Here is an 11,664-nt window from a genome sequence, read left to right as displayed (position 1 = left end):
ATTGAAACGAATACGGCAAAAGCAGCTAACGTCAGAGTTTTACGTTGTATTACGATGACTTTGTGTTTTCTACTTTCAGAAAATAGCGATTGAAGTGTAGTTAAAGCAGAGCTTAGTTGTTTTACAAATTCAATAATACAAAATGGTAATATATTTTTGCTCGTACCCATTAAAAACAATTTAAAATGTACAGATTACAAATAAGTTCGATAATTTGTTTAAAAATTAATCATAAATTCACTTGAAATTATGTTGTATTTCATTGGATTCACTGTTGTTTCCGATTCAAACTATTCATTTGTTTGTACATATTCTGTGCAATTCATAATTGATATTATTTCTCTGTGATTGAATTAAATGGGATGGAAATTTAACTGAGATCCATTCATTCTATTTCAAATCAAAATATTATCCATTCGAGATGATAGCATTTCTTAATTTTTGTAATAAAAATTTATAAGGTTATGTGTGTGCAATGCAAAATTGACATTTCAATTAATTTATTTTTTTTTATCTTCTGTTTATTTGAATGCGTCACAAAAATGATTTAGGGCCAAAACCAATCTGGTGGTGGAGGAGGCGGCGATAAAAAGGATGACAAGGATAAAAAGAAGAAATATGAGCCACCGATTCCAACGCGCGTCGGCAAAAAGAAGCGCAAGGCAAAGGGACCAGACGCTGCAATGAAATTACCACAAGTCACACCGCATACCAGATGTCGATTAAAGTTGTTAAAACTTGAACGTATCAAAGATTATCTATTGATGGAAGAGGAATTTATTCGGAATCAAGAACGATTGAAGCCACAAGATGAGAAAAACGAAGAGGAACGATCAAAGGTCGATGATTTGCGTGGTACACCAATGTCGGTTGGTAATCTCGAAGAAATAATCGATGATAATCATGCCATTGTTTCGACATCGGTCGGTAGTGAGCATTACGTTAGTATTCTATCGTTTGTTGATAAAGATCAACTTGAGCCCGGTTGTTCGGTATTGTTGAATCACAAAGTGCATGCTGTTGTTGGTGTATTGGGCGATGACACCGATCCAATGGTCACCGTTATGAAATTGGAAAAAGCACCACAAGAAACTTATGCCGATATTGGTGGTTTGGACACACAAATTCAAGAGATCAAAGAATCCGTCGAACTTCCATTGACGCATCCGGAATACTATGAAGAAATGGGCATTAAACCACCAAAAGGTGTCATTTTATATGGTAGCCCAGGTACTGGTAAAACATTATTGGCCAAAGCGGTTGCAAATCAAACATCGGCAACATTTTTGCGTGTCGTTGGATCTGAATTGATTCAAAAATATTTGGGCGATGGACCAAAATTGGTGCGTGAATTGTTCCGTGTTGCTGAAGAGCATGCACCGTCCATTGTATTCATTGATGAAATCGATGCGGTTGGTACAAAGCGTTACGATTCGAATTCGGGTGGTGAACGTGAAATTCAACGTACTATGTTGGAGTTGCTCAATCAATTGGACGGTTTTGATTCACGTGGCGATGTTAAAGTAATTATGGCAACAAATCGAATTGAAACATTGGATCCAGCATTGATTCGACCTGGTCGAATTGATCGTAAAATTGAATTTCCACTGCCCGATGAAAAGACAAAACGTCGCATTTTCACCATTCATACATCACGAATGACATTGTCGGACGATGTAAATCTCAGTGAATTGATTATGTCAAAGGATGATTTATCGGGCGCCGATATCAAGGCCATTTGCACCGAAGCTGGTTTGATGGCGTTGCGAGAACGGCGCATGAAAGTCACCAACGAAGATTTCAAAAAGTCCAAGGAAAGTGTCCTCTATCGAAAGAAAGAAGGCACACCAGAAGGTCTTTACCTATAAATCAATTATGATATCATTAATTCTCCTGTAACTTGATTTTGTTTGTACTACAATTACTGCTTTTTATTATTATTCTTCTTCTTTTTTTCATGAACATTAATAAAGTAATTAATTATTTCACTTAATATAAAAGTGAAACAAACAAAATATATGCCGTTTGCTTTTTATTCAGTTTTCTTTTCTTTTCAAAATTCTCTAGATTGAATCACATTTTTTTTATCGCTTTGTTTATTTATGGAAACTAATTTGAAGGATATCTTGACTCTAGAGTTGATTCTATTCTTTTCATATGCTCATTTTGTTTGTTGACGATATCCTTTATACTGTCATCTTTTAACGAAGGATTTGTGCATAATATACATTGGCCTCTAGAAGGTCGTTGTAATATTAGATCATTTCGAGCTTTTCCATCTGATTTGGAATCATTTTTTGTTGGTTCAATCGTTAGCTGTCCGTTGTATTTTCCCAATAAGAATCCATTTTTGAATCCTTGCTCATAGCCATCATCAAATCCTTTTTGAAATTGAGACTCTCTTCCATCATGCACTCCGTCTTTGTATCCCATCTAAAATGAGAATCCACCGTTGATTATAATTCAATTTTGATTAAATGAAAGTCATTCGGTGTTCTTCACATATGTGAAAAAAAAAACACAATCTATATGCATATACGTATTTGTTGGATTTCATTTTCCATTTGTTCCACATTCGTTCAACTCACAATGGAAACACCAAAACGAAAAGTTCCCGATGTCGTCTTATGTGCTTAATCAGACTGACAAACTATAGAATTCAATTTTGTTTTTGTTACTTACTTTTTCCATTTTTTGTGAAATTTTATTGTGGTTTGCATTGGAAATACTTTCAAATTCATCATCAGAAGAATCGGACGTCATTTTGGCAGATTATATAAAAAAAATTGTCACAATATTCGGTGATTTTAGGCAAAAACAAAACGATGCACGTGAAGTGTAGGCTTCGGTCGAATGTATAGAACAACTGTCAAATTGTCAATGTAATCATAACCAATCATTTGAAAATAATTTCGAAACCGGTGAAATTGATTTAATCATACATCTATCTGAATCATGGAATCCACATCTTCAACCATTGACGAGATTGGTGAATTAATTACCAAACATGCGCAAGAAAATCCAGAAGGTTTGTCAAATTCGGATTTGTCCGAATTATTACCGAACATATCCGTCCAGGATCGTGTTGCTTCCATCAATAGACTGTTGCAACTGGGACATTTGGAAATTTTAACAAAAAATAACAGCTTAATTTATCGATACAAAGATGTATCGAAAAAGACAAACGTACCAAAAGGTGCCGATAATGAAGAGAAAATTGTGTACGGAATTATTGAAGAGGCTGATAACAAAGGCATTTGGATTCGAGACATTCGGGTTAAATCCAATTTGATCATGACACAATTGAATAAAATTCTCAAAAATTTGGAATCGAGAAAATTGATAAAAGCTGTGAAATCGGTGAATGCCAGCAAAAAGAAAGTGTACATGTTATACAACATGGAGCCAGATCGAACCGTTACGGGTGGTGCATGGTATCAGGATCAAGATTTTGAATCTGAATTTGTTGACATTTTAAATCAACAATCTCTACGATTTTTACAAATGCGATTGGAAAATGCCAAAAAATTAAGTGACGGACCGTTGGCCACGAAAAAGATGGCTTGCTGTTCGGTTAAGCAAGTGCATACTTTCATATCGGAATTAGGTATTAGTAAGGTAATTTCCACAAAAGGACGGAACTATGAAGAACCAGCGGCCAAATTTCCATGAACATATTAGGCGTGTTCCAATTTATTTCTCTATTTTTTTGCAAATGTCATGATAATAATTCCATAATTTGATATTTTTGGCAGATTTTCATCATAATTACTTCATAGTATGAAGGGTATCACTATAATTTGAAAAATTGTGTGTCTTTGCATTGAGTTTTCAAAGTGAAAACACACTGAAATTTCAAATTTTGTAAAAAAAAACCAGAGAGAAACAAAATTGGAAATTCATGACTATAAACACTGATTTAGCCACTGAACGCATGGTTCTTTGGAAATATTGAAAATAGTTGTTTTTTTTTTACAATTATTTGTAAATAAAATATATTAAGTAATTGTAATTTTCGTTGAAATGCAGGTAAAATTAGATGAAGATGACCTCGAAACCATTTTAAAAACAGTAGTTTACGATGGAAAAGCAGAACGAATTCCACAAGCAGAAGGAGGTAGTCTTTATAGAGCAATTGAATCACCATTATCCAAGCCGGGATTAATTCAAACGCCTTGCGGCATTTGTCCAATCGTGAAAATTTGTGCAACTAGAGGAGACGTTACGCCAATTAGCTGCCAATACCTAACCGATTGGCTGGAATGATATTACATACATAAAGCGCTGGCTGTTTTTATTTTTTTTAAATAAATAAAATGATTACATGACGTACAATATGTTGGTTAACTTTTTTCAGTTAGGTAATATGAAAGTTTAGATGACGCTCACTCTGAATAATAATAAAATAGGTGGACATCGTATTATAATTTTTGATGCCATTGAAAATTCTTTGAACCAAAATTAAAATCCCATTCAGTTAAAATGCACCACAATGAATTAAACTTGGCGTTGATAACCAAAAATTGTCTGATTCTCTTATGTGCGAATAACAATGACGACAATAATCCACGTCACTAAATAAAATGCGTTGAACCTTTTAGTTTGAGTGAAATAAAAAAAAAAATGTAAACAAATCTCTATCAATACGTATTTGATCGCGCGACATGCACGCTACCAAAAATCAAACAACCGATATAGCATCGTACAGAGTAAACCGTGAAACAAAGTAGGTCTGGCTATTATGTGTTTTTCAATTCATTAATTTCACTGTGTGTGCTACTTCAAGCGCAATCATTTCAATTGGTTTTTTCATTCATTTTCAATTGATCAGTTGTCGCTTGTGAAATGATAAGCAATTGATTCAAATTAATAAGTCGACCTTTTATGATCTTTTTCGTTTCATTTTTTTTATTGATTGGCGTTGACGACAATTTATAAATATATATCTATATTTATGAACGGAATTTTTTTTGTTCGGTAAAGATTTTTTTTTTATTTCGGCACATGCTGAAAACAAGTTGCACGAGATTTTAAACAACAATAAACAACAATATGTTGAACTATACGTAGTTTTTCATGGATAATAAGAATCTCCAAATTTCCAAATCTAATCTAATTGCAAACATCATAAAATGGTCTTTTGGTCTGGGAACTTCATTTCTGGTACAATCAATTCAAATATAATCACATAAATGATAACGAAACCAGTGTGTCCATAACATATAGAAATAGCACTAAATAGTGTCGATATCTATACTATATTGGTCCACTATATATGTAAGATATTCCGCAAGACACCGTAGCTCACGATAGAAGTGAGTGCGGACGGCAAACATGTTGACGCATACACACAGTTCTTTCTACTGCCGCATGGCAATTTGTGATTTTTTCCGTCTACACTGGCTTCGATCGTGCGATACGGTGCCGTGCGGCAATATCTTTCATATATAGTGGACCGATATAGTATAGATATCGACACTATTTAGTGATATTTCTATATATTATGGACACACTGAACGAAACGAAATTCTGAAAGTTTTCCATTATTTTTAGCAATTGAAATAACATTTTCACCTATGACAAAACGCATTGAATGCAATGTTTATTTATATAGTTTAATTAATTCAATAATAGTTTAATTTGTGCAAATACATCAACCATAGTGTTGCAAAGTTTGATAAAACACAATCATTTGTTGATACCAATTCGTTCTCTTCTTATCTTGAGTTTTTTTCCTATTTTCATCAATTGGCCAAACAAAAAAAAAACTTGATAAGGATGTTTTGTTGTTTTCACAGCCAGTGCTGATGTTGATGATGACGTTGGCGAGTGTATAAAAGAGCGTCATATGAGTGGGCTAATTTATTCAAGAAGCAACTTGCACTCTAACAGGAAGTATCAGTCCGTTTATTTAAATTTAGACTAGAATAAATAAAACCAGAGTCTGTTTTTTTCCGCGTAGTTAAAAATCAAAGATTATCAGGTAAAGAAATTCAGTGTGTGTGTGTGTTTTTATTATTAAAAGAAATATAGTATAATTAGAATATCAATAGATGCTTTTATTTTTTGAATTTTAGAAAGAAAAAAAACTTTAATTCGCTTGTCGTCACAACTGTTCTAAGAAACTTTGTCGTCATGTAAACTTATTATTAGACATCTTTAACGAGCTTCAAAGTTTAAATTTGAGTTTGCGCAAAAAGTTCCGCTATTTTATTGTCACAGTATTATAATCGGTCGAAATAATCTGAGTATATTGCAAGTGAAAAATAAAATCAAATGACTTAGAATTGTGTACAAGGTCATAAATTAATTTCGTATCAATCGTACTGTCAATTTTTAACTTATTCTAATTAAAATATATACAATTCTTTATTCTTAACTGTCAGGTGTGAAATATGTCAAACTAAAACCGTTTATTTGATTCAACAATATAAAAAGTCTCCAAGAATTTTTGTTTTGTTTTCATTTCATTGCCATATTCCAATTGTAACCCGAGAACAATTTACACAATGTTTAATAATGTGCATGTATAGTATTCACACTTTTAGCAGGTGTTCAAATTAAACTTGAGTTCACAATTCAATGGTTTATACAATTTAATCAACTTTGCCACGTTAACTTACACAGTCGCTCAAACGCATAGAAATGTTTTTCAATTTATCCAAAATTTGCCAAAATAAACGTTTGGCTTATCAAATAATTCGTTCCCCAAAGGGTTTATTGAAAAATGATAGTCGCTTAAATGTTAGTGTTAAAAGGTGTCTTTGGACATGTAAACCAGAAGTCGGTTTCATTCAAGGTCAATGTCAACGTGGTCTTTCAAATAGCTCACAATTAAATCAAAGTCATCCCACCGGCGTTCTACATTTTCAAATGTAACGAGAAAAAAAAGTATCCATTCAATAGTTTTAGTTTGTGAAACACATTCATACTTTGGATTTGACATTCAAATCAATTAATGCTATGTACATAACTGTACTGTAACGACTCAAATTTCGCTCACTAAAACGAGTTTGCTTTGACGGTGCAACAATATATCATTTTTCGAATAATAAAAAAATTGTAATTTTTCATATTAACATAAGTAGTTCGGCCATTAATCTAACTAACTGTTAACGGTGGCAAAGGAAACAAGTTTAGGTTTGGGAAATATTCATAAAATTGCTTATTTTCTTTTTAGAATGAGTCCGATTGCATCAAATACGCCTATTTCCGGCCAAAATAAGACAATGGAAGCGCAAAACGGTACAAAGAAAACAGTTTCATCTGAGTATGTGTTTCAACGTGAAAACAAATACGGAGCACATAACTATCATCCGCTTCCGGTGGCATTAACCAAGGCGCAAGGCGTTTATATGTGGGATGTCGAAGGAAAACGGTATTATGATTTTCTCAGGTGAGTATCGAAATGTTACAAATAATTCTAAAAAAAGCCTGTATTGAAATCTTGTCTCTATTTTTTTATGACGTACACTTATAGTGCATATTCAGCTGTTAATCAAGGTCATTGTCATCCAAAAATTTTGAAGGCATTAACAGAACAAGCACAAAATCTTACACTCACTTCTAGGTAAATAGCAAATTATTTTTTTTTTTTTTAAATCTTATACATTCGTTTTGAAATTGTTTGTATGTTTGTTTACAGAGCTTTCTATTCAGATGTATTGGGCGAATACGAGGAATATATTACAAAATATTTTGGTTATGACAAAGTATTGCCAATGAATACGGGTGTCGAAGGTGGTGAAACAGCATGTAAATTGGCACGTCGGTGGGGCTATGACGTAAAAAAAATTCCAGAAAATCAAGCAAAAATCGTATTTGCCGAAGGTAACTTTTGGGGTCGAACACTATCAGCCGTATCATCATCATCCGATCCCACTTGCTTTGAACGATTCGGTCCATTTATGCCGGGCTTTGAACTTGTGCCTTATAATAATGTCGACGCATTGGAAGAAAAACTAAAGGATCCAAATGTTTGTGCATTTATGGTTGAGCCAATTCAAGGTAAAATTCATAACAAAGAATCAAATAAAAAGAAAGACAATTTATTAATTCAGATTTTCAATCATTCAGGTGAAGCGGGTGTCGTTGTTCCAGATGATGGTTATCTGAAAGAAGTTCGTCGTCTTTGCACCAAATATAACTGTCTATTCATTGCTGATGAAATTCAAACGGGCTTAAGTCGTACGGGTCGATTATTGGCCGTTGATTATGAAAATGTGCGTCCCGATGTGCTGATCTTGGGCAAAGCTTTATCAGGTGGTGTGTATCCAGTGTCGGCTGTACTCGCCAACGATAATATCATGTTAACAATTAAACCTGGTGAACATGGGTCAACGTATGGTGGTAATCCTCTTGGTTGCCGTGTAGCAATTGCTGCACTTGAAGTGTTGCGCGATGAAAATTTGGCCGAAAATGCTGATCGCATGGGAGAAAAACTTCGCAGTGAACTTCGAAAATTGCCAAAAGATATCGTGACCACAGTGCGTGGCAAAGGATTATTGAATGCCATTGTCATTAATAAACGTAAGTAAAAATTGAACAGAAAAATATTATAGTACAGATAATTTATGATATTATTTTTTTTATTTTAGATCTTGATGCATGGGAAGTGTGTCTTAAATTAAAAGAAAATGGTCTGCTAGCAAAACCGACTCATGGTGATATCATTCGTTTGGCTCCCCCATTGGTTCTCAATGAAGAACAATTGGATGATTGTGTGACAATCATAAAAAAGACAATTTTATCATTTCAACAATGAACTCAGCACAGCTAGTTCAAGATTCGATTTAATTTCATGCAACTAATTGGTTCAATCTCAATCTCTGTATTATTTTTGTCATGATGACTGTAATATAAAAATTAATGAATAAATATTGTTAAAACCGTATATAATGGGCAATTTTCTCTGACCCGTCTCTATAATCTATCCCCGCTATACATTGTATTGCATCTCGTCGTCGATGCATATATTGATCTACTTCGGGTGTGATTGAAATAGCCGATCAACAATCTTAATAAGCAAAACGATCATAAAAACACAGAGCATCTTGATTTGCTGCTGCTCAGCATATAGCTGAGAGCTGAGAAATGCTGAACTCGTGCGGCTAACGCATACGAAGCGGATGGCACGCACACCTGCATTCTCCCCGTTTAAACGGTTATAAACAGTTGATTGGACTTTCAATTCAAAACTCAAAACTTAGTAACCAGTTGAGTTTGAAATTGTGTTGCGACCGACATATGAGAAGCTGCGAGAAAAACATCACGTCGCATCCCTCGTTATTTTGCTTACGTAAGTGAAAGCAAGAGATGAGATGCGACGTGCTGTTTTTGCTCTCAGTCTTTCATATATTCTGAAAGTGTACGTCTAACGCATACGAAACGGATGCAAGATACATATTCCCCTTTCACTTCGTATGTTCGCTGGTATAGTGTGTAACCATTGTACCGGCAATAGCGTCAACGGCAGCACATACGAAGCGAAAGGGGAATATGTATCGTGCATCCGTTTCGTATGCGTTAGCCGCACGAGCTCAGCATTTCTCAGCTCTCAGCTATATGCTGAGCAGCAGCAAATCAGGATACTCTGTAAAAACATATACCATATTGAATGCAAATTTATTCAAACCTTCAGCGGTCGCATGAATCAATCACTTAGCGCACATGCCACCATTTAAATTAATCGTTTCACATTTTTTCACATTATGAAATATTATCACCGTCATCGCTATACAACATATTTATATTTGATGCTGCTGTGAATTGATTGACATGAAATATTTAATAATAAAAGGTGAAACTATGCTATATATTTTTTTTTTGTCTCTGACGTTCAGATTTTCGTCGTATTTGAGTAAGAAGCTAGATCATCGATTGAAATTTCTGCGCAAAATTCATTAAAAAAAACCTATCGACTTTGATCGTTATTAAAGTCAACAAAAAATACCAACAACAATAACAACAGAGAACCGGACGAGATTTTTTTTTTCCAAACGAAAAATTCAAAACAAAAGGTTGTCTATGAAACAGTGTGACGATTACACGTTTCAACTATAAAAATAAGACGGTCAAGAAAAAGGCTCATCGAATTGAATATATCACTTTTTTTTTGTTCTTTTTATCATTCTAGACAAGTTTTAGCATATGTCAACGCTACAGGTTGGGAGAGTTAGCTAGCTAGCGTCGTCATGTTGAATATAAAAAGAAACGCGATCCAAACAAATTGATTCAGTAAGCAAAACTATCATCTTTAGATGAGTATTCTAAACGTTTTATAGAAAATCTGTGGAAACAAATCAATTAGCTTTATAGTTCTTTAACTAATTACAAAAAAAAATTATTTTTCTCTTGCTAAAATGAGACAAAGCGCAATATTTTTGGTACTTTTCAGTATTTTCGGTTACATTGCAGCAAAATATCGTGAGTAATTAACGGAAAAATTGATTTCTATGAAATTGTTGCGAAAATATGTGTAAGATTTGTTATGATTTCATATAAATTTGTAGCAACGGATTTGATGCGATGTCATTTCGGTGATACGAATTGTTTGAAACGAACAATTGGCGAATATGCGATGAAATTTAAGGGTGGAAGAAGAGATTTGGGTTTGGTGCCAATCGATCCATTACAAGTCGACGAAGTCAATATTGATCAAGGTGGAACGAGTCCGGTCAATATAAATTTAAAATTACGCGATCTAAAATGTCACGGTTTGAGCCAAGCAACGATTAAAAATGTGGTGTAAGTCCTACTTTGAGAGAAAATTTCACAATATTGCAAATGAAAATGTAACGTAAATTCTTGTTTTTTTTTTTTAATTATTCGGCAGTGGATTCCAAAAAGATCCAGCAACATCAAAGTTTGAAATTTACGCAAAAATTGCGACCATTTCAATGGTCGGTCAATATAAGGCGCGTGGTAATATTCTGTTGCTGCCGATTGTCGGTAATGGTGTAGCAAATCTAACATTCGGTATGCATAAGTATTAATGTTAATTTTCTCTTTAGGCTGCTAACGATTTTGATTTTTTTTTTTTTTTTTTTGCACTTCCTTCATAAAACGAGTATAGATAATGTTGACGCAAGCATCAAGTTTTTACCCAAGGTTGAAGTGAAAAAAGGCAAAGAGTATTTGCGAATTAATGAACTTCAGCTGGATTTCGAAACAACAAGGTGAATAATATTTGCATAAATTGTATTTTCGTACATACATGATTCAGCATTTTATGTGTTGGCCTTTCGATTGAAAAGAAATTTCAGAAATTCTGTTTCATTCTAATGTCCGGTTTGATTTTTTTTTTCTTCTTCTTTTCACAGACTCTGGATGAATTTTGAGAATCTATTCAATGGTGATCAAATGCTGAGCCAAACCACTAATCAATTCTTGAATGACAACTGGCCGGAAATCTTAAATGAATTAAAACCTGTACTCACGAAAGCCATTGGTGGCATTTATAAAGCAATTGCTGATCCCATCTTCAATAAATTTCCATACGAAGAACTCTTTTTGCGTGATGACGAATAATACTATATTACTGATATTAGAAAAACATAAGATTTTTTTCCCCCCAGTCATAGCTACACTACGTTGAGAATTAATTTATAATGTTTCTGCGAAACAAATAAAGAATACACCAAAATTTAATTTATATGTTGTTGT

The 11,664-nt window shown here is 33.8% G+C and overlaps 5 protein-coding genes across 8 annotated transcripts; 4 read left to right on the top strand and 1 right to left on the bottom strand.

Moving 5' to 3' along the window:
- The first annotated feature begins 12 nt into the window (after positions 1 to 12).
- Positions 13 to 1,985, top strand: LOC116338753 (26S proteasome regulatory subunit 4). Its single transcript, XM_031764205.1, has 2 exons — positions 13 to 145; positions 552 to 1,985. The coding sequence occupies exons 1-2, from the start codon at positions 143 to 145 to the stop codon at positions 1,866 to 1,868; spliced, it is 1,320 nt and encodes a 439-aa protein (XP_031620065.1). The 5' UTR covers positions 13 to 142; the 3' UTR covers positions 1,869 to 1,985.
- Positions 1,986 to 2,024: 39 nt separating this feature from the next.
- Positions 2,025 to 2,917, bottom strand: LOC116338750 (protein YAE1). Its single transcript, XM_031764198.1, has 2 exons — positions 2,683 to 2,917; positions 2,025 to 2,433 (listed from the first exon to the last, which is right to left on the bottom strand). The coding sequence occupies exons 1-2, from the start codon at positions 2,761 to 2,763 to the stop codon at positions 2,110 to 2,112; spliced, it is 405 nt and encodes a 134-aa protein (XP_031620058.1). The 5' UTR covers positions 2,764 to 2,917; the 3' UTR covers positions 2,025 to 2,109.
- Positions 2,627 to 4,337, top strand: LOC116338749 (probable DNA-directed RNA polymerase III subunit RPC6). Its single transcript, XM_031764197.1, has 2 exons — positions 2,627 to 3,618; positions 4,030 to 4,337. The coding sequence occupies exons 1-2, from the start codon at positions 2,956 to 2,958 to the stop codon at positions 4,264 to 4,266; spliced, it is 900 nt and encodes a 299-aa protein (XP_031620057.1). The 5' UTR covers positions 2,627 to 2,955; the 3' UTR covers positions 4,267 to 4,337.
- A 1,475-nt stretch (positions 4,338 to 5,812) lies between these two features.
- On the top strand, positions 5,813 to 8,893 carry LOC116338757 (ornithine aminotransferase, mitochondrial). Of its 4 annotated transcripts, none has more exons than XM_031764210.1 (6): positions 5,813 to 5,983; positions 7,181 to 7,396; positions 7,481 to 7,570; positions 7,646 to 8,007; positions 8,077 to 8,529; positions 8,598 to 8,893. In XM_031764210.1, exons 2-6 carry the CDS (start codon positions 7,182 to 7,184, stop codon positions 8,762 to 8,764), a joined length of 1,287 nt encoding a protein of 428 aa, XP_031620070.1. In that variant the 5' UTR covers positions 5,813 to 5,983; position 7,181; the 3' UTR covers positions 8,765 to 8,893. The 4 variants fall into 4 exon arrangements, with proteins under 4 accessions (XP_031620070.1, XP_031620071.1, XP_031620069.1 ...); XM_031764211.1 differs by lacking the exon at positions 5,813 to 5,983 and adding an exon at positions 6,180 to 6,298; XM_031764209.1 differs by lacking the exon at positions 5,813 to 5,983 and adding an exon at positions 6,470 to 6,875.
- A 1,333-nt stretch (positions 8,894 to 10,226) lies between these two features.
- Positions 10,227 to 11,649, top strand: LOC116338845 (protein takeout-like). Its single transcript, XM_031764358.1, has 5 exons — positions 10,227 to 10,425; positions 10,512 to 10,746; positions 10,835 to 10,977; positions 11,075 to 11,177; positions 11,322 to 11,649. The coding sequence occupies exons 1-5, from the start codon at positions 10,362 to 10,364 to the stop codon at positions 11,527 to 11,529; spliced, it is 753 nt and encodes a 250-aa protein (XP_031620218.1). The 5' UTR covers positions 10,227 to 10,361; the 3' UTR covers positions 11,530 to 11,649.
- Positions 11,650 to 11,664: the final 15 nt, after the last annotated feature.

The sequence above is a fragment of the Contarinia nasturtii genome, unplaced genomic scaffold (genome assembly GCF_009176525.2).
Source record: "Contarinia nasturtii isolate CC-2019 unplaced genomic scaffold, AAFC_CNas_1.1 Cnas_scaffold_414, whole genome shotgun sequence".
NCBI lineage: Eukaryota > Metazoa > Arthropoda > Insecta > Diptera > Cecidomyiidae > Contarinia > Contarinia nasturtii.
This window is presented reverse-complemented; position numbering and strand designations above follow the sequence as displayed.

Excerpts from the sequence above, each read along its gene's own strand:
- LOC116338749 (XM_031764197.1), top strand. The coding sequence starts at position 2,956 with ATGGAATCCACATCTTCAACCATTGACGAGATTGGTGAATTAATTACC. Across the intron at positions 3,619-4,029 it reads CGGAATTAGGTATTAGTAAG|GTAAAATTAGATGAAGATGA; the intron begins GTAATTTCCACA and ends GTTGAAATGCAG.
- LOC116338757 (XM_031764209.1), top strand. The coding sequence starts at position 6,646 with ATGTTTTTCAATTTATCCAAAATTTGCCAAAATAAACGTTTGGCTTAT. Across the intron at positions 8,008-8,076 it reads TATGGTTGAGCCAATTCAAG|GTGAAGCGGGTGTCGTTGTT; the intron begins GTAAAATTCATA and ends TCAATCATTCAG. Across the intron at positions 8,530-8,597 it reads TGCCATTGTCATTAATAAAC|ATCTTGATGCATGGGAAGTG; the intron begins GTAAGTAAAAAT and ends TTTTTATTTTAG.
- LOC116338845 (XM_031764358.1), top strand. The coding sequence starts at position 10,362 with ATGAGACAAAGCGCAATATTTTTGGTACTTTTCAGTATTTTCGGTTAC. Across the intron at positions 10,747-10,834 it reads GCAACGATTAAAAATGTGGT|TGGATTCCAAAAAGATCCAG; the intron begins GTAAGTCCTACT and ends ATTATTCGGCAG. Across the intron at positions 11,178-11,321 it reads CTGGATTTCGAAACAACAAG|ACTCTGGATGAATTTTGAGA; the intron begins GTGAATAATATT and ends TTCTTTTCACAG.
- LOC116338750 (XM_031764198.1), bottom strand. The coding sequence starts at position 2,763 with ATGACGTCCGATTCTTCTGATGATGAATTTGAAAGTATTTCCAATGCA. Across the intron at positions 2,434-2,682 it reads TTTCACAAAAAATGGAAAAA|ATGGGATACAAAGACGGAGT; the intron begins GTAAGTAACAAA and ends TTCTCATTTTAG.